Here is a 20,656-nt window from a genome sequence, read left to right as displayed (position 1 = left end):
TGCTAAAATATTTTAATATTTTTTTCCTGCTCCCAGGTTTTTTTTTAAATTTAAAAAAAAATTTTTTTTTAATCTTTTTAAGCAGCTCACAGAAATAAGTTCCTTATTGAAGAACAAGGAAAGACTTGGCGTACTTGTTTTACATTTACTTGATGACTGGTGGTTTCCGGACTTGTATTACTTCTTGTACATGAGTAATCAGACTTTGCACTTCCTGTTTCACTTTTCAGACTCGCACCCTGTTTTCTCATTAGAGGCCAGAAATGAATTGTGGCCTCAGATAGCTGGGAGGAAAGGATGACTCTGCTGATCGCTCCAGACTGTTATGGGCAAAGCCAATACATGATGCAGCCTGTCATTACCATCAACAGAGTACTCCTATGTGACATAATTTTATTGCTTGATTGCCTTACTTTTATTGATATCCTATTTTTTTATATTCCTTTAATATAATTTGCAGTGAAATGGCACAGCAGCATTATTACCCTGTGGATATAGTTCTCTTATGAGAAAAGGGCTGTACTGGGGCACATTAATTTTCATTGTGCTGCCCTATGCATGATAAATGTGGCAAAATAGCTCATGCATCCTTTTTTTTTTTTTTTTTTTTTTTTTTTTTTTTTTTTTTTTTTTTTTTACTGTGCTTTTTGCTGTGTTTTTGATGAGCCATGAATGACCCACTGCAGGCTCAACTGTTGTTTTTTATTTTTCATTAACTCACAAAATTGCACGATTTTGTGCGCATTCATGAAACTCCTCTAGTGTGAATGCAGCCTCAGTGGTGTGGGAAAGACAAGTTTTCCATTTAAAATTATACCTGTACTCCAAGGAACTCAGGTTTTTGGGGTAGTTTATTTTTTTTTACATTGGTCATATTAAATAGCATTATTATACATTCTGCACTTACTACTTTTAAAGAGCCAGTCCACCTAAAATTGAGATTTTAGTTTTAAGTGGATATGTGGGGGCTGGGTGGCTAACTTAATGTGGTTCTACTAAAGGCAGAAGGTTTTTTTTTACCCTTATGCATTCTTTTATACTTACCCTTAAGCCCCCTTTTACACTTACCTGAGCCCCAGCTCCATCCATCGATGTGCACAAGAGCAGCGCCTCTCCTGGGTCTCTTTCTCTCCACAGCAGCGGAAGCAATTGGCTCCTGCTGCTGTCATTCACAGCCAGTTAGCCAATGAGAAGAGAGCCAAGAGCGGGGCTGAGTTGCCGCTCTGTGTGTGAATGGTCAATGTCCATTCACAGGAGCATGCCTGTTCAAGTGCCCCCATAGCAAGACACTTACTATTGGGGGCACTCAGCAGTGGGGAGGAGCCAGGACTGCTGGCAGCGGACCCAAAAAAAGAAGAGTATCAGCGCTGCTCTGTGCAAAACCATTGCACAGAGCAGGTAAGTATAATCAAATCACTTTAAGGCCTGTGTACAAGATAAGAAAATCGTACAATAATTCCTCTAAGGAACAATCCGCCGATTGTGTGTTCGTTTTTTAAAAGTACTATACGAACGATTTTGACTGGACGAAAAACCCGAAGGTGCAAGCTAGAATTTTTTAATTTATTTTTTTTAACCATTTTTATTGAGGTTTTTCCAAAAACCATACAGAAATTTCGGACAAGCTAGAACATTTTTTTTATTGTACATGAACACAACGTTCAATTTTTCGCTCAATGTGTACAGTAATCATACAAAAATACCAGGCATGGTCAGAAGCAAAGTACGACCCAGAAGACCCAGATAGTACGTAGCTATGTGTGCCTTTGTCGTTTGAGAATTTTAGTTAAAGTGGAAGCCCATGCAAAAACTAATATCCCTGCACCTATGGACACCAGGGATCTAACACTAACCTCTCTATCCATGTAAAGAAAAAATTAGTATACATACCTTTTTTGGAAGCTGATCTGACCTGCTCCGACCCGATCTCCAGCGGCGGAAGCTCTGCAGAGGACACGCCCGACAACAACTGTGAAATTAATAGGAAGTGATGTCACCCATAGAGTTGCTATGGGGATACCTTTGTCGTCCGTCTGCTCTGCACCCGCCTCTACAGTGAAGCCGAGGCTGACAGCTCAGCGTGGGATCCGGTCAAAGCAATGTCAGATCGGCTTCCAAAAAGGTATGTATAATCATTTTTTCTTTACAGGGATAGAGAGGTTAGTGTTAGATCCCTGGTTTCTATAGATGCAGGGATTTTTGTTTTTGCATGGACTTCCACTTTAATACCATTCCTAGATACATCATGAAATGTACTTTCGTGGCAAATCTGACGATTGTTCACCTGATATTCCCCTAGTGTGTACTAGGCTTTTAGCCCAGGGGTGCCCAACCTTTTGAAGAGCGAGGGCCACTTAAGAAACTTGGCATCCAGTCGGGGGCCACAATGAGCGGAACAGGAGAATGACAGGCTTATGTCCACACTGCATATGCAGAGCAAACATGGACACATCCCACTCTAATCTATGGGCCTCTGATCTGTTCCATTTTTTTTTAATGGATCGAATTGTCTGCCGCTCCATGGAGGTTAATGGAGGGTCCGATTGGGTTGGACTGATGTGCTGTGGTTACTGGTGCAGTCCAGTGCATCTGTGGCTTTCCTGCGGGTTAGCTGCACTTTGCCATAGACTTCTAATATCTCCTGCAGATGTAGTGAACTTTCTGAAGGCGTGCCAACTCTGCAGATAATAACAGAAGTCTATGGCACAGTGCAGGTAACCCACAGGTGCACTGTGGATCAATTTGAAAGCAGCCCAGTAACCACTGCAGGACAGATATGTGACTATGTATATATTTTTTTTTTTTTTAATAAACTTGCCTTTAATAACAGTCTTCCATTCAGGTATTGCTAGCTGTTCCTATCCCAGGCATAGTGTATTTGGTATTACTCCGCCTGTGACAGGTACCGGCGCTATACAGAAAGCAACAGCTTATGCGACTCTGCTCCCTCCACAACCTCTTGCTTCTTCTGTCTGCAGCTTCATTCACAACACTGATGCTCTGGTATACAGGGTTGGTAACCCATGATATGGGTTTGCTGTCCCACCATCCCAAAAAAGGAGGTCGCAGGCCACATCAGAAGGCTCCACGGACCACATGCGGCCCCCAGGCCACTGGTTGGTCACCCGTTTTAGCTTCTGATTTCTTAGGTCTTGGAAGCTCCATCAGGGAGATCTCCCTTCCATAGTTCCTGAATCTGTTTTTGTCACTTCTGTCCAACAGTAATAGTAAATCCATGCAAAAAAAACAATACATCTAAAAAAAAAAAAAAAAAAAAAATTATTTTGAGCTAAAGGAGCACTGGACAGATTAGAGGTGTAAAAGCTGTCCTGTCACATACTGTAGTGCCCTGAACTTCTGTATGAACTGACATTTTTTATTACATTGGCTGTATAGTTGCTTCTGTAGTCCTCATCTGTTGTAGCTTTTCATAATATGGACTGATTGAGCACTATTAATACTAGTGTGAAGAGCGCATATACAGGATTGGTGCGTTAAAGCGTACATTCTGTTGGCACTGGCCTAGTTCCCACAATGCATTACTAATTCAATATTGGCTTTGAACAAGAGTGTTTAGTTAAAACAATAAGTAAATATCCTCTAGAGTCATGTGTATTCTTACTTGAATCTTGGTGTGATTTGTGAATTTCTACCAGACCTGTGCAGTAATCCAGTGTGAAACTTTTATCTCTGTACTGGGGTTCTTGTAATTAAAGACCGGTCAGTGCTGCGATCTCCCCCTGTGCAGGGTGACTGGTCTTGTTTCCGCCCTCTCTTGTAGTTTTCTGCTGGCAGCCTGTTGTGGGTTGGCTTGTTGGGACCCCTCCTACAACTGTACACTGCATTGGCAGCACAGCGATGTCACTGCTACTTTTACCAGGGTTGTGAAGACATTTCATGCACACAGGATTTATATTCTTTGTGGCTATTAAACAATATTTTTAAACTTTTTCTGCCTGTAGTTCAACTTTAAAAGTAAAGACAGCCTGACAGATGTAAGCATTGTTTGAAATGAGGCAAACCTCTCTGCAGGACATCATGCCTTGTCAGGGTTTCCAGAGAAGCATTAACAAGCACTCCTGAAGGATACAGATTTTGCCCCCATGCACATTGGTGCGATTTGACATGTCACATTGCATGCTAAATCGGAGCCTTTTTCCGGCAACGGCACTGTCCTAATCAGTGTGATTCCGACTTTGCAGCACCGCACCAATTTCTGAAAGTAGTTCCTGCACTATTTTTGGTGACTTTAGGGGCAATTTCAATAGACCTCTGTGCATGAACCCACACAGATGTCTTTTCATATCGCCCCCGAACTGGCACTGAAATGCGGGTTTGAAATCGTGCAACTTCAAACATGCATTCAGTGTGAACAAGGGCTGAAGGGCTTCTCTGTGCGAGTTTTCAAAGCCTTGTGAGGAGTACGCAGAGGGAAGAAAGCGTTTCTCAGTGAGTATACTACATCTGATTGTCCACAGGGCAGGAAGAACCTTGGGAAGATCTGAAGACACTTCAGTCTTTAGTATGGTATCTGTGACAGCATAGATTTCCCTGAGAGTTTATATTGGGTTTCAGCTCGCCTTTTATAGATGTTCAGTATTAGCCTGGACTAGTAAACAAAAATGATCTGTCTTTTTTTTTACTTTAACTGTGTATTAAATGTAAAACCTTGGGCATTATTGTTTTTTATATTAAAGTAGACGTAAACCCCAACTGAATGACATTTTAAATCTTCTAAAGCATTGCTTATTCTAAAAGTGCATTTTTTTATTTTAAAGAAAATACTAGTTTTCACCATTTTTCATTCTTCGTTGCATCTCAGTACTCCTACATCCTGTGACTTTTTGTCTACATGCATGTACTCCATTCATGACTTGATGGCATTTCTCAGGGTGGGCTAATGGTGACAACAGTAGACCATGCCTGCAAAATGTGTGTTGAAACAGACACTTGTAGTGTCAGCCAGAGGCCAGTATGATAGGGTGACCAGGCATGATGAGCACAATTGGCAGACGGGGACAGTCTTGTCACCCTATAACAGTGAGTGCCTGAACAAGGGGCTTCATGGCAGGATCGCCAGGGATTAGTTTCATAAAAGATGTAGCGTTACGAATATTACAGTTAGCATATTCAAACTTCAATGATTTAAGTGATTAAAGTGGTTGTAAACCCTTAGGCTTAATGTACACACGGGACATTTTGAAACCTCTCCTGAACGATTTAACTTGACAAACGCGTTTGCATTTTAGAAGTGTTTTTTTACCAAATAGTCAAAAATGTATCTCCATTAAAAACACCTGTAAACCAAACGCGGCTAAACGCGAGTTACATTGTTCCCGCGCATTTACAAGCTGTTACAGGCTTTTGGCCTTTCAGAACATCCGTCCTGAATGCATTATTTTGCTTTCCAAAAAATGCTTCTAAACTCAACTGCCTATAAACGACCCTGTGTACATGTACTGATAAGCTAACATAGAGGAGAGTTCAGGGGCAGCTGAAAAAAAAATGCCCAACTGCTCCTAAACGTCCATTTACCAGCAGCAGTGTACATGGGGCCTTAGAGGATACACAGAGATAAATCAAATCCTCCAACATCAATTGTACCTGATTATATGTAGTCTTCTCTACATCGTTTCAAAGTCCACAATTTATAAATCTTGTCTGAGCGGTCAGAAAAATGAGGGTGGTAGTTTGAAATGACACACTCTCCTCAGTGAGGAGAGCTCTGAGAGCTGATTGGAGGGAAGAGACACACCCCCTTCACACAGTCCACAGCAACAGAGCTGAGGCTGTCAATCAGCTGGAGCTCCCTGCCCTGTCACCGTTTTTCTCTTGGTGTCATGAAATCTTTGTCACAAGTGACTTATGCTGATAGCAGAGGAATGAGGCAGACAGAAATGACACTTGGTGCTCTTAATTGAGACAAGTACACACTATACAACACACTGTACACACTAAAGAGATATATATATATATATATATATATATATATTTTTTTCATATTACATGTCGGAGGTCTACAACAATTTAAAAGCGGAACTTCACCCAAAAGGGGAAGCTCAGCTTGTCTGCCCCCCCCCCCCCCCCTTTAAGTTTTGGCATGTTTTTTTTTTTATTTTTTTGGGGGGGTTAGCGGGTGCCTGGTTTTGACTGGTAGCCACTCCCACGGTGATCTGTGCAGAAGTTTGCTCCCCCTTCCCTCCTATTATTTAAAGTCGGCAGCTACAGTATTTGTGTCTGAAGAATCTCTTTAAAGCGGACCTTCAGTCATTTTTTTTCATCTATTAAAGCGGGGGTCCACCTATCTATCGTTTTTTTTTTTTTTTTTTTTTTTTTTTTTTTTTGAGTTCATTCACAAACTTTTCTTCTCAGCATTACATACTCACATATTGTGTGTAATATGTCCGCCTGTGTCAGATTTCGTCGGAAAGAATAACTTATATTATTCACTGCAGGCGGTTTCCATCTTCATTGCGGACATTTGAAGCCCACAAGCATTTATTTCCTGGATGTGGTGAATGCTGTGCTCCCAGCATTCACCGCTCATTCCCGCACATGCTCAGTGGCATCCTGGGAAGCCTGAGACTAGCTCCCAGGAGTCTGGGAGAGGCTAGAAACACGCCTACTCCCACGGGAGGAGAACCAGGAAGTGCAAAGAAGAATAGAAAAATAAAAGGTAATTACGGCGATTTAAATTTTTTTTAAACGGCATGTCAGCATCTAGGCAAGGAAGAGAATACATACAGATATTGTTCAAAATTTGGGTGGAACCCCCCGCTTTAAATCTTCTGCCCTTGTTTGAACTTTTGGATAGTAAAACATTTTTTTTTCTGCAAGTAAATAAAATACCTTATACAGCCCACTTCCTCTTTCTTGTCTGGTCATTAGCCTAGGCTTATGACATCCTGCACAGCTCTCTCTCTCTCTCTCTCGTGAGAGTTTGCTAGGAAGGGAGTTGGTAATAAGTCATACGTGGGCCAATGAGAGCTGCAGAGGTGGTAAATCCAGGAAATGATCAGGCAGCAGCTTCAGCTGTCCACAGTTAAAATGAATGCAGCCAGACTCAGTGGAGGGAGATTTCTGCAGCATATTTGGCAAGTACAGAATCACAGTGTGTATATGTATATATATATGTATGTGTGTGTGTGTGTGTGTGTGTGTGTGTATATATATATATATATATATATATATATATATATTATAAAAATAAATAATATATATTATGCAAAGTGGTTGGGGGGAAGCTTCAGAATGGCAAAGATGTTTTCATTACAAATTATGTGAGCAGACTGCAGTTCCTCTTTAAGTTTCCATCTAGTCTAAGGTGACTCGCAAATGCAAACAATAATTGTAGGATTGGCATTTTGCGGAAGGGATCAAATGTGGTATAAAGTCATGTTGTTTAGTCATCTTGTGGTGTGTTTTATGTATTATGCCAAAAAGTTCAAATCAGTATCACAATGGTATGAAACCAAATGGCTTGCGATGTTTGATTGTTTGGTGCCCTCTTATGGTTAATTTTGTGTACTACAAGGTTGAAATACCAGCAGAGTAGAAATAATTGGCTGAGGAAAGGATGGTGATTAAAAGTGGTTTTATCCTCCTGTGAATGTATGTTGTTCATGCTGCATTTTTGCTTGGGTTTCTTTTCTTTTTTGGGCTGAAGAAAGATTTTGGTTAAACCAATGTCTGAGGCTATAGCCTGTACATGTATTTTTTGGCATGTGCCGTAGATATCACCGTTATTGGTTCATACAAGACAAATTGCTTGACAGTATTGGTATTTGGATTCAAATGGAACTTAAAGGCCATTGCTGCAGAAAGCACTGCTCTGGGATCTCACAGCGGTCGGTCGTATGATCTTTGCTGGAGGGGACCCCAACCTTCAGTAGAAAGCACCTTTGCTAACATTACTGACCACACGAGGTCTTGAAGCAACAGAACTGCAGTGAATTCAGGTATTTCAGGCTCCACTGAGTTTAAATGCTGGACATAATGGAGAGGGGTTCTTATTTGACCTGACATTTACTTAAAAATAAACCTGTCATTAGCCTGACTATCATGGTGCCTAAATCAATTGTGTAAGGGATGCGGGTATTTGCCTCTTTCTGTTGCAGGAGCCTACAAAATGCAATACTCTTTATGTAAATTCCTACTGTAGCTGGGAAATTCAGGACTTGGACTCCTTTTTTTTTTTTTTCCTTACATAGCCATTTGTTAGCCCATCAGATCTGTAGTTCCCACAGACCAGAAGAAAGATGTATGGGAGGAAATGAGCCAAACCTTGGTTTTCTCAGATGATGTCAGAATTTGAATAAATGAGCTGCCCATTTATAGAGGCTGCCAGAGGCTACAAGTTTGTTCAGGCATTCCAAGGGGTTTTACTTTTGTACCACCAATTTAGAGGGTATAAATAAACAGTCTTTAGCCTGGGTTCACACTGGTGCGTGCAGAACCGCATGTGATTCGCACAGGAATCGCACCACATTCCAGTGCACATCATGTGCGGTATTATTTGAGCCATACATTTTTGTTTGGCTCAAATCACGTCACATCCGCACCAAAATGGTGCAGGCCTCTTTTTTTTCTTTTTTTTTTCCCCCCACACCTGAATTACATTGCATGTGTGTTCACACCCATGCGATGCAAATCTTGCAATAGCACTGTTTCGGGGTGTCTTTAATCTAACATTGACATCCCCAGCAGATGGCATGGACACCGTAAGATTTCTATGCGATGAAGGGAAACGCAGTGAATCTTGTGCATTTCTCACATCGGTGTGAACCAGGGCTTAAAACTGAACTCTAGAATGGGTAAAAATTGTCTAAACACGAGGCATGTGTGTTCTTGGCTGAATCTTGGTGCTTTGTGTACTTCATCCAGATCTGTGCAGTCATCCATTGTGAAACTTTGCTTCTGTTCAGGAGCTTCCTGTAATAATGACCGGTCAGTGCTGCTCCCTCTACTTGTGCAGGGTGACCGGTCTTGTGTCCGCCCCCTCCTGTAGTTCTCTGCAGGTGGCCTGTCATGGGTGTACACAGGGTATGTGCAGCACAATTGTGTCACTGCTACTGGGTTTGCACACAAAGTGGATTTATATCCTTTTTGGCTATTGAGTATATTTAAATTTAACGTTTTTTTTTTTTTTTTTTGTCCTGAGTTCTGTTTTCTATTGGTTCTCGTCATATATACATACATTTTGGTTACTGAAAAATTGATGTCCTGGCTTTGGTATAGGCACTGAATAGTTTAAATGTTTCAATATCACCTTTGTTGTCTGAATGTTTTATATATTCCCTTCCTATAATTACTGTTTTTAAATGTTGGTGCTTTTCAATTTAAATGTTGGTGTTCAGTCAATTTATGTTCTCTTGGTAATTGATTTTATGGTGAAATCTGTGGGTCACTTTTTCTGTCTGACTGACTGTCTTTTTGTCTTTTTTTTTTTTCCTTTTTAATTTTTGTGATTACACCAGACATTTAAACGTCTTATGGTAGATGAGGTAAGTGTGTTTTCGTGCTGTGCTTTTGTGCTGCCTCCCCTTGTATGGCCTGCATCAGAGGTTATGCTGTTGCATGTAAAGCTTTTGGTTAAAGTGCTTTTTTTTTTTTTTTTTTTTTCTTTTGCTTCAAAAGTACTTCCCATTTCCATAGCATTGATGATACAAAAATGACATCCTATGATCACAAGTATGATTACTCACTTTGAGCTTCTTTGGGAGCGGTGATGAGCACTACCGTCAGAAGTGCTCATTTTTTTGACTGGGCAGTAATCGTCACCAATACTTGTAGAGTGTCACCATGTGGGCCGTATTCACCCACCAACTAGGTCAGAGAAAATACCACAGGGTGCTGGTGACGTAATGATATTTTCAAAGTCTAGTAGATGTTCCATTTCCCTTTATTTCTGGTTAGACATTTGCCTGTCTGTGGCCAACCTGAATAGGCAAACTTATGTTAAGTCATTTGGAAATGCAGCATGGAGTTAAGGTTGTGCCAGGATTAGGAAGAGAATAGAGCTGGGCGATTTTCTCCAAAAAAAAAAAAAAATCTGCGATTTAAAAAAAAAAAAAAAAAAAACTCGATTCACGATTCGTGTTTTTTTTTTTTTTTTTTTTTATGGACACCGCGCCGGTCCTGAGGAGCTGCGTGCAGGAGCTTTTAGGCGAGGCCACGGCTTCGGCCTAGTCCGCGGCGTCCGGCCTCGTGGACTAGGCCCGAAGCCGTGGCCTCACCTAAAAACTCCTGCCCGCAGCTCCTCAGGACCGGCACGGTGTCAGCGCCGGACCTGGTGGAAAAAAAAAAAATAGTTTTTGCTGAAATTTTGAATCGATTTGACCTCTCAACTCATTTCAAGATTCAAATCGATTTTTTTTCCCCAGCCCTAGAAGAGAGTCGCTAGTCATTCCTCTGCCAAACGATTCAGACTCTTATTATGGTCCCTGGTCCTTTTTTTGTATACAATGTACTAGAGCTGCACGATTCTGGCCAAAATGAGTATCACAATTTTTTTGCTTAGAATAAAAAGATCACAATTCTCTGACGATTCTTGCGGCGTCTTTCACGTTATACAAAAAAAAATTGGGCTAAATTTACTGGATAGGTTTTTTTTTTTAAATTCATTAGTGTATTTTTTTCCCAAAAAATTACATTTGAATGACTGCTGCGCAAATACAGTGTGACATAAAATATTGTAACAACCACAATTTTTTATTCTCTAGGGTCTCTACTAAAAAAAAAATATATTTTGGGGGTTCTAAGTAATTTTCTAGCAAATTTTCTAGCAAAAAAAAAAAAAAATATTTTAACTTGAAACCAACAAATGTCAGAAAAAGGTTTAGTGTTTAAGTGGTTAAACTTCCCTCATTTTCACACCAAAGTGTATTCCTTTGATCTAAAGGACAAATCGTTACAATGTTTATACTTACGTTCCACTGCTAAAGAATGTTGTGATTCTTGGCAGACTGTCCGTTTTTTCTTTTTTTTTTTTTTTTTTTTTTTTCCCCCTTTCTTTTGAGGGCTGTTGGCTTTAGCAGAGCAGAGATAATTCTCTGCATAGAAAGGATCGGGAAATACTTTGTCTAGTTCACAAGGGGGAAAAAATTGCAATAACTATTCTTAACGATTAATCGTGCAGCTCTACAATGTACACAAACCTATTGAGGCAGCCCAAAGCCCATCCACCCTGGTCTCTGCATTAGAGATTGGAAGCTGTAAGATGGTAAAAGATGTGGGAGCTCATAACTAGGATATCAGCCGTATGTTACATTTGGTCATTTCTGAGATAGATCAGTAACATTCTACGAATCCAGTAACAATATAACATACACTTCAGAGATTGGTTTGTAAACACATTCCTCATCGCTTTAATAACCCAATAACATTGCTGCGCTTCTTTTACTAATCAGTTTAACAACTGCGGTTTTTGACTAACTAGAATTACTGTTTTTATACTTATTTACACTGTATATTGACTTAAGGATATACCCGATATGTTTTACTCTGACTTTTTAGATGTTTGACAAAAAGTAGGTTTTAAAGTCCTAAAAAAAAAAGCCGCCACAAAATTGGCGACACAAATTAACCTAATTATTATAATTATTTGTGTTCATAGTGTGTGTATGTGTGTGTGTGTACATTAAAGTCATTGTAAATGATAACCTTGTATTCAGTTTAAAATAGAAATGAAAGGCAAAACATTTTTGTATAGATATAAAAATACATTATACTTTTTTTTTTTTTTTTCTTCCCCTTTTTATAAAGTGATCACATTCCCTCTGTTCTCAGCTGCATAATAGTTGGGGGGAGGAGAAGCAGCAGCACACTGAGCTTCCCAGTGAATGGCTGTGCAGCAGGGGCGTGTCAGGACAAGTCTGATCATTGGAGGAGAGTACACTGAGTTCCCAGCACAGCTAGAGAACTGACCACGATGTGGTCTATTTTTAATATGAAAGCAAGGGGACTAGCCGGAACATTACATAAAGGAAGAATACAAAGAACAGGATAATTTCTCATACAAGTACATGGTATCAAGTACATATCGCGAATATGTATGAAGTTTTGGCGGTAAGGCCCCATGTACACAGGACGCTGCTAAACGTACGTTCAGTGGCAGTTGGACGCTTTTTTTTTTTCAACTGCCCCTGAACTCATTCAATGTTATCCTATGTGACCATGTACACCAGGGGTGCCCAACCTTTTGAGGAGCGTGGGCCACTTTATCGACTTTGTAACCGGTCACGGGCCACAATGAGCATAAAGGGGGGATGGCAGGTCTGTGTCCACTCTGCATATGTAGAGCAAACACTGATGCATCCCGCTCTACCGTAAGGTCCCTTCTATCCGCCCAGACAGAAGGGGACAGATCCCCTTTTGTTTTTTTTTTGTTTTTTTTGAGGATATCGGATTGCAGATAAGGGGGTGTAAAAGGACACGAGTCCGTTTTTACATCTGCCACTCTATAGAGGTGAATGGAGAGTCCGCTTGAGTCCACCTGAAAAACAGACAGGCGGACCCAATTGGACCGATCATGTGAAAGGGGCCTAAGGCTGCTTTCACACTGATGCACAGCGGTTTACCTGCTCCTTAACTGACCTCAATCTTCACTTCTTCCTCAGGATTCCTGCAGCTGGCTGGTACTGCTGACAGGGGCTGGTACTGCTGACTAGTACTGCTGGTGGGTACTGGTACTGCTGGCTCGTACTGGTACTGCTGGCTGGTACTGGTACTGCTGGTTTATACTGCTGGCTGGTACGGATGGTGGGCACTGGTACTGCTGGCGGGTACTTCTGGCTAGTACTGGTACTGCTGGTTTATACTTATGACTGGTACGGATGGTGGGTACTGGTACTGCTGGCAGGTACTGGTACTTTGGTTGGTACTGTTGGTTGGTACTGGTACTGCTGGCTGGTACTGGTACTGTTGGTACTGGTTTTGCTGGCTGGTACTGCTGGTTAGCACTGGTATTGTTGGTTTATACTGCTGTTTGGTACTGATGACTGGTACGGATGGTGGGTACTGGTACTTCTGGCGTGTACTTCTGGCGTGTACTGCTGGCTGGTACGGATGGTGTGCACTGGTGGCGGGTACTTCTGACTGGTACTGCTGGTTTATACTGTTGACTGGTACGAATGGTGGGTACTGGTACTGCTGGCTGGTACTGGTGGTTGGTACTGTTGGTTGGTACTGCTGACTGGTACTGTTGGTTGGTACTGGTACTGTTGGTTGGTACTGGTGGTTGCTGTCCCAGATCGCGGGTTCCTGTGTCCCGACCCACCATCCCCAAGCATATTTGTAACAGAAGCATGCAGCTGCAGTAGAGAGCAGAGCCAATGCTTCCTGTCACAGGCGGAATACATTTGGTATCGCTCCGCCTGTGAAAGAGTCGGCGCTATACAGGAAGCATCGGCTCTGCTTCCTCTAGCGGCGGCTCCGTTCTTCGCACTAATGCTTGGAGATGGCGGGTCAGGAACCTTCGAACTGGGTTTACTGACCTGCCATCAGAGCAAGACATGGCGGGCCACATCGGAGGGCGCCGCGGGCCACATGTGGCCCCTGGGCCAGCGGTTGGGCACCCCTGATGTACTCAGTCTCGTTTATTGCCTTTTTTAGGCAGTTGCGTTTTTAACAGCGTTTCTTTGAAAGCAAAAAAAATGAGTTCAGATGCCGAAGATTTCCACGTTTGAGACGCCATACGCGGTTAAACGCGGGTACCGGCATTTAGCCGCGTTTTCGTTTAAGCGTTTTTAAAGGTGCCCTATTTTTTTTACATTAAAAATTAAAAAAATGATGGCAAATTATGAAAAACCGTTAAAAAAAATATTTTAAAAATTTGTAATTGCTTGCAATGATTCATAGACCATTTATATACCCTAGTGAGCCCTTGATCCAATCCAATACACCACTAGCATTGCTGTTATCTGAAGTATAATTGGAATTTGACCCATGCATTGTTAGATTTGAACAAGCAACTTGTGGTAGTTGACGTGGCAAGTGGACAATCCACAACTTGTGGCAAATGACAATCTGCAACTTGTGGCAGGTGACGTGGCAAATGACAATCTGCAACTTGTGGCAGGTGACGTGGCAAATGACAATCTGCAACTTGTGGCAGGTGACGTGGCAAATGACAATGATATCTTAACTAAACGCTTCTAGACGCAAACGCGGCTAAATACGCCATGCAGATGGGGCAGAATGGGCATTTTAAATGCCAGTTTCAAGATGTCAAAAAAATAGTTCATAGGACTTTGCCTCAGCGTCCCGTGTACATGGAGCCTAACAAACGCTTTAGGTGTTATCTAAACCTAAAAACTAAAATATAACATTGTAGCTCTGCAGCCCTTAGATATGGGGAGGTGCATTCGTTTTTCTGTTTTCAGGCTGCTTTTCTTTTTTTTTAACCTGTTGGATTCTACCAGTAATACTTTCACTTCTCGGATGACGACACTCATCTGTCTGTATTAAGGCAGCAGAAGCAAGATAGGACAATAGAACCCAGATTCTCTCATTTTCTATAACCTTGAGCAAGGATCTTCAAACTACGGTCCTCCAGCTGTTGCGTAACTATATGTCACATGAGGCATTGTAAAACTCTCACATACCCAGACATGACTAGGCAGGATGAGAATTGTAGTTCCTGAACTGGAGGGCCATAGTTTGGAGACCCCTGACATAGAGGGTTCTATAGACCTTGAAAAACAATTTAATTGATAAGTCAGCACAGACAGATCACAGGAAATTATCAGCTCACAAGATTTCTTTATCGTACATCATAGGACACAGAGCCCTAAGTCGTTACTTATTGGGTTATAGCTGCCTTCAGGTGTTGACACTGGCACACCCAATACAAGAAGTTGACTCCCCTATATAACCCCCTCCTCCTTCCAGGAGTCCTCAGTTTTTTTGCCAGTGTCTAAATAGGACCCTTTGGCTAAAGGGCTGGTCTGCCAAAGCACCCTGCAAAAACCTACTGTCTAGTTTATCATTTCATGGGGAGCGACTATTTTTGCGATGATTTGGATACATCCAGACAATTTCCAGTGGAAAAAGTACTCTTTTGTCAGTTAAAAGAAAGTATAAACATGCTTCATTTAAACAGACTTTCTCTTCTGCGCCTAGCGCATCCGCCTCTAGGCAGTGGCGACGGCTTCCACCGTCAGATTCCAGAGGAAAATTGTAGGGTCAGGCACAGGCACAAAGGAAGACCTGGAGCCGCAAGACTACTAAGCAGAATACCAAGACCTATTCATGAAGAGGCGTCTCCCCTCACCAAGGTGGGGGGAAGACTTCTGCATTTCGTAGAAGTCTGGCAGAGGGAAACTCAGGACAGATGGGCTCTCTCCACAGTGACGCTAGGATACAAACTAGAGTTTCGGAAGTTTCTACCATCTCACTTTCTGAGATCAAACGTTCCCAAGGATCCAGGGAAAAGACAATCCTTGTTTCAAGCATTAGACTGATTATTGACTCAAGGGGTAATCATACAGATCCCCACAGAAGAACAAGGTTTAGGTTTCTATTCAAACCTGTTTACAGTACCAAAACCGAATGGAGATGTCAGACCCAGTCTGGATCTAAAAAATTAAATCGGTTCCTAAAAATTTGCTCAAAATATATTTCCCGCTCACCAAAGGTTTCTGCGAATCGAAGTGGAACAACGGCACTTTCAGTTCGCGGCCTTACCCTTCGGGCTAGCCACAGCACCACGGATATTCACGAAAATACTGGCCCCACCTCTAGCCAGGTTGAGGGCACGGTGCATAACAGTGTTGGCTTACCTAGACGATCTATTGTTAATAGACCAGTCAGTGACTCGCTTAAGGCAAAGCGTACGCATTACAACCAGTTACCTGGAGAAGTCTTCCTTAAAACCAGTAAGAGGGCTGGATTACTTAGGCCTGATCATAGGTACAGCCCAGAAAAGGGTGTTCTTTCCTCCAGCAAAGATCACCTCCATACAAGAGCTGGTACGGATGGTCAGGTCAAAAGCAAATCCTTCAATTCGCCTTTGCATGAGGTTGTTAGGAAAGATGGTAGCTTCATTCGAAGCTGTCCCCTATGCCCAGTTCCATTCAAGACTGTTGCAAAACAGAATCCTCTCTGCTTGGAACAAGACGATCCAAGCTTTGGACTTGCCAGTGCGGCTGTCCCCAAGAGTGTCTAAAAGCCTCAGTTGGTTACGAAGCCAGAAATTGCTGAAGGGGAAATCCTTCAGACCAATAATCTGGAAAGTAGTAACGACAGATGCCAGCCTTTCACGCTGCGGAGCAGTACTAGAGGAGACGACTGTCCAGGGACAGTGGTCAAAACTCTTAAGTGCCCTGCCCATCAACATCCTAGAGGTTTGGGCAGTGTATCTGGCTCTGAAAACCTGGACCTCCAGGTTAAAGAATTGTCCAGTCTAGATTGAATCCTACAATGCCACGGCTGTGGCCTATATCAATCACCAAGGGGGCACCAAGAGTGTCTCAGCTCAGAGAGAGGTGAACCATATCCTAACTTGGGCAGAAAGGAATGTCCCATCCCTATCGGCAGTTTTCTTTCCGGGAGTAGAAAATTGGCAGGCGGTCTATCTAAGTCGCCAGCAGTTATTCCCAGGGGGATGGTCTCTTCACCCCGAAGTGTTTCGGGCTGTTTGCCAAAGATGTGGGACTCTGGACATAAATCTTCTAGCTTCCAGATTCAATATGAAGTTTAGTCAACTTTGTGTCCAGAACAAGGGATCCACTTGCATACGGAACAGATGTGCTGGGATCAGACTCCGTGGGATCAGCTTTCACTGATCTACGCTTTTCCCCCGATTCAGTTGCTACCTCGACGACTTTGCATGTTCAAGCTGGAAAGAAAGCCGGTAAGTCTGGTAGCACCAGCATGGCTCAGAAGGTCATGGTACGCAGAGATCGTAAAGATGGCAGTGGAGGGTCCTTGGCCTCTCCCACTAAGGCCAGACCTGCTATCGCAGGGTCCGATATTCCATCCTACTTTTACGAACGCTAAATTTAACGGCTTGGCTATTGAAACCCACATTCTGAAGAAGCGTTGGCTTTTCAGGTCTGTTATCTCAACTTTAATCAATGCAAGGAAACCAGTTTCCAGAGCTGTATATTATAGAGTTTGGAAAGCTTATGTTTCCTGGTGTGAATCCAAGGGTTGGCACCCTCGGAGATATATTCTAGGCAGAATCCTTGCCTTTCTACAATTGGGCGTAGAGATGATGTTGGCTCTAAGTACTATTAAGGACCAAGTCTCAGCCTTATCGGTTTTATTTCAAAGGCCGCTTGCTACGCATTTTTTAGTCCGGGTGTTTTATGCAAGGGGTGATGCGGATTAATCCATCAGTTAAATCACCTTTAACCCCTTGGGACTTTAGTTTTTTCAGTGTTACAAAAACCGCCGTTTGACCCATTACAGCATGTTCCCTTAGTCCTTCTGACAAGGAAACTGATATTTTTGGTTGCTATATCCTCAGCAAGGAGGGTTTCAGAATTGGCTGCTCTTTCTTGTAAGGAGCCATATTTGATTATTCATGAGGACAGAGTGGGGTTACGCTCTCGTCCAGTTTTTTGCCAAAAGTGGTTTCAGGCTTTCACCCGAATGAAGATATTGTCCTGCCATAATTTTTCCCAAAACCATGTTCCAGGGAAGAAAAGTCACTGCATTGTCTTGATGTAGTGAGAGCAGTGAAAATCTAGTTAAAGAAAACTGCTCAGATTCGTAAGACTGATGTCTTATTTATTCTGCCAGAGGGTCCTAAAAAAGGACAGGCTGCGTCGAAAGCCACTGTTGCCAAGTGGATTTGGCAAGTTATAATTCAAACTTATGATTTAAGGGGTAAGATTCCCCCTATTCAAGTTAAGGTGCACTCTACCAGAGCGGTTAGTGCTTCTTGGGCAGTGCCTCACCTGGCCTCCTTTGCTCGGATCTGCAAGGCCGCAACTTGGTCTTTGGTCCATACATTCACAAAATTTTACAAAGCGGATATAAGAAGGAATGAGGATATCGCCTTCGGGCGCAGTGTGCTGCAGGCAGCAGTATAAGTCCTCGAGGTCTGGGGGTGTCCTACGGGTTGTGTCTCCCTCCCCTCAAGTAGCATTGCTAGGGGACGTCCCACTAAATAAATACTTAAAGCGGGGTTCCACCCAAATTTTGAACAATATCTGTATGTATTCTCTTCCTTGCCTAGATGCTGACATGCCGTTTAAAAAAAATGTAAATCGCCGTAATTACCTTTTATTTTTCTATTCTTCTTTGCACTTCCTGGTTCTCCTCCCGTGGGAGTAGGCGTGTTTCTAGCCTCTCCCAGACTCCTGGGATCTAGTCTCAGGCTTCCCATGATTGCCACTGAGCATGTGCGGGAACGAGCGGTGAATTCTGGGAGCACAGCATTCACCACATCCAGGAAATAAATGCTTGTGGGCTTCAAATGCCCACAATGAAGATGGAAACCGCCTGCAGTGAATAATATAAGTTATTCTTTCCGACGAAATCTGACACAGGCAGACATATTACACACAATATGTGAGTATGTAATACTGAGAAGAAAAGTTTGTGAATGAACTAAAAAAAAACAAAAACGATAGATAGGTGGACCCCCGCTTTAAGGCTCTGTGTCCTATGATGTACGATAAAGAAAATAGGATTTTTAAAACGGCTTACCTGTAAAATCCTTTTCTTGGAGTACATCATAGGACACAGAGGTCCCGCCCCTGTTTTTATGGGGTGTAAGTATATTGCTTTTATTGCTTGGCTACAAAAACTGAGGACTCCTGGAAGGAGGAGGGGTTATATAGGGGAGTCAACTTCCTGTATTGGGTGTGCCAGTGTCAACACCTTAAGGTAGCTATAACCCAATAAGTAAATACTTAAGGCTCTGTGTCCTATGATGTACTCCAAGAAAAGGATTTTACAGGTAAGCTGTTTTAAAAATCCTATTTTTCGGCAGTATATATCAAACCACTTTTAATGGTACAATTCCAATTCAAAAAAGTTAGGACACTGTATAGAATGATCTGCAAATCTCACAAACACATTTCATTCACAATAGAAAACAAATCATATTAAATGTTTAAGCTAAGAAAATGTATTTTTCTTAAAAAAAAAAAAAAAAAAAAAAATGCCTCTGAACATTCATGCTCAATGCGTTTTTTTTTTTTTTTTTTTTTTTTTTTTTTCTTTCCAAAAAATGTTTCTAAACTCAGCTGCCTATAGATGACTATAAGCGACCCTGTGTACATGTACTGATAAGATAACAGAGGAGAGTTCAGGGGCAGCTGAAAAAAAAATGCCCAACTGATTCTAAGACCCCTTTCACACTGGAGCGTTTTGCAGGCGCTGTAGCGTTAAAAATAGCGCCTGCAAACCGCCCTAAAACAGCTGCTCCATTCACTCCAGTGTGAAAGCCCAAGGGCTTTCACACTGGAGCGGATGCGCTGGCAGAGCATCAGAAAAAGTTCTGCCAGCAGCTTCTCCACCGCTGCTCCCCATTGAATTTAATGGGGCAGCACTGCGATACCGCCAGCAAAATGCCGCTCCGGGGCAAATAGCGGTGCTAAAAATAGCGCCGCTTTACTGCTGACGCCGGTGGCGGCACAGTGTGAAAGGGGTCTAAACGTCTGTTTACCAGCAGCAGTGTACATGAAGCCTTAACAGACCAAAAGGGGCCAAAAAGAGAATTTTGTTACGGTTTATAAACATTTTAGATAAAGTAACTTTGTCCTCAACCTCATGGTTTTTTTTCACTTCTGTAACGACTACCTTCTCTCTAAACATTAAAGGGGTTGTAAAAGTACATGTTTTTTCACCTTAATGCATTCTATGCATTAAGGTGAAAAAACATCAGATGATTAGAGGCTCCCCAGCCCCCTCGTTTACTTACCTGAGCCCTCGAAAGTCCCGCGTCGTGAACGCAATGGCTTCTCGACCGGGCTTCTCGGCTCTTCTCGGCTCATTCATTGGATGATAGATAGCAGCGCAGCCATTGGCTCCCGCTGCTGTCAATCAAATCAATGACACGGTGCGCCAGGGGCGGGGCCGAGTGATAGAGTCGGCGGCTTTAGCTGCCGACTGTATCACAAGAGTGCACCCGCAAGCTAACCCCCTTAGGAGAGCACTTCCCAGAACGGGGGGTTAGCTGATGCGGTGGGGAGCCGAGACAGCCGCCGAGGGACCCCAGAAGACTAGGATCGGGGCCACTCTGTGCAAAACGAGCTGCACAGTGGAGGTAAGTATGACATGTTTGTTATTTAAAAAAAAAAAAAAAGGAACCTTTACAACCCCTTTAAGGCCTCATGCACACTGGATGTTTTTGGATGTTTTTACAGCAGCTATTTTTGTCTTCAGACGTTTTTTTTCTACAGTCAATCAAATTCCCCATCATGTTATCCTATGTGTCCATGCACACATAGGCTGTTATCAGCAACTTTTGGCTGGGGTGTTTTTTTTGTTTAAAAAAACCCACAAAACCTAGTGGGTTCTGGGAGGAGTTTTTCCAGCTGTTTTCAGCTGTAAAAACGCTCCAACGTCAAGCGCTGATAAACGATAAAAAACGCAGCTCATCTGCGTTTTTTAATGCTTTTGATCCATTGAATAAAAAAAAACAAAGACGCTAACACGGAAAAATGCTAATAAACGCTATTGCAAAAATGTTAACTCACTG

General features: G+C 42.4%; 1 protein-coding gene across 2 annotated transcripts in view; it reads left to right on the top strand.

The window, feature by feature from the left end:
* Positions 1-20,656, top strand: part of LOC141132489 (protein diaphanous homolog 1-like) — a 281,186-nt gene that overhangs the window by 80,951 nt on the left and 179,579 nt on the right. Inside the window, exon 2 of one of the 2 annotated variants that reach the window (XM_073620953.1) lies at positions 9,477-9,503. The exons of the other annotated variant lie outside the window; for it this stretch is intronic. Within the exon in view, the coding sequence (XP_073477054.1) occupies positions 9,477-9,503 (27 nt within the window). The remainder of the gene's footprint in view (positions 1-9,476; positions 9,504-20,656) is intronic. 2 annotated transcript variants of the gene reach the window in all.

Source organism: Aquarana catesbeiana, linkage group LG03, assembly GCF_042186555.1.
Source record: "Aquarana catesbeiana isolate 2022-GZ linkage group LG03, ASM4218655v1, whole genome shotgun sequence".
In the NCBI taxonomy this organism is placed as follows: Eukaryota; Metazoa; Chordata; class Amphibia; order Anura; family Ranidae; genus Aquarana; species Aquarana catesbeiana.
This window is presented reverse-complemented; position numbering and strand designations above follow the sequence as displayed.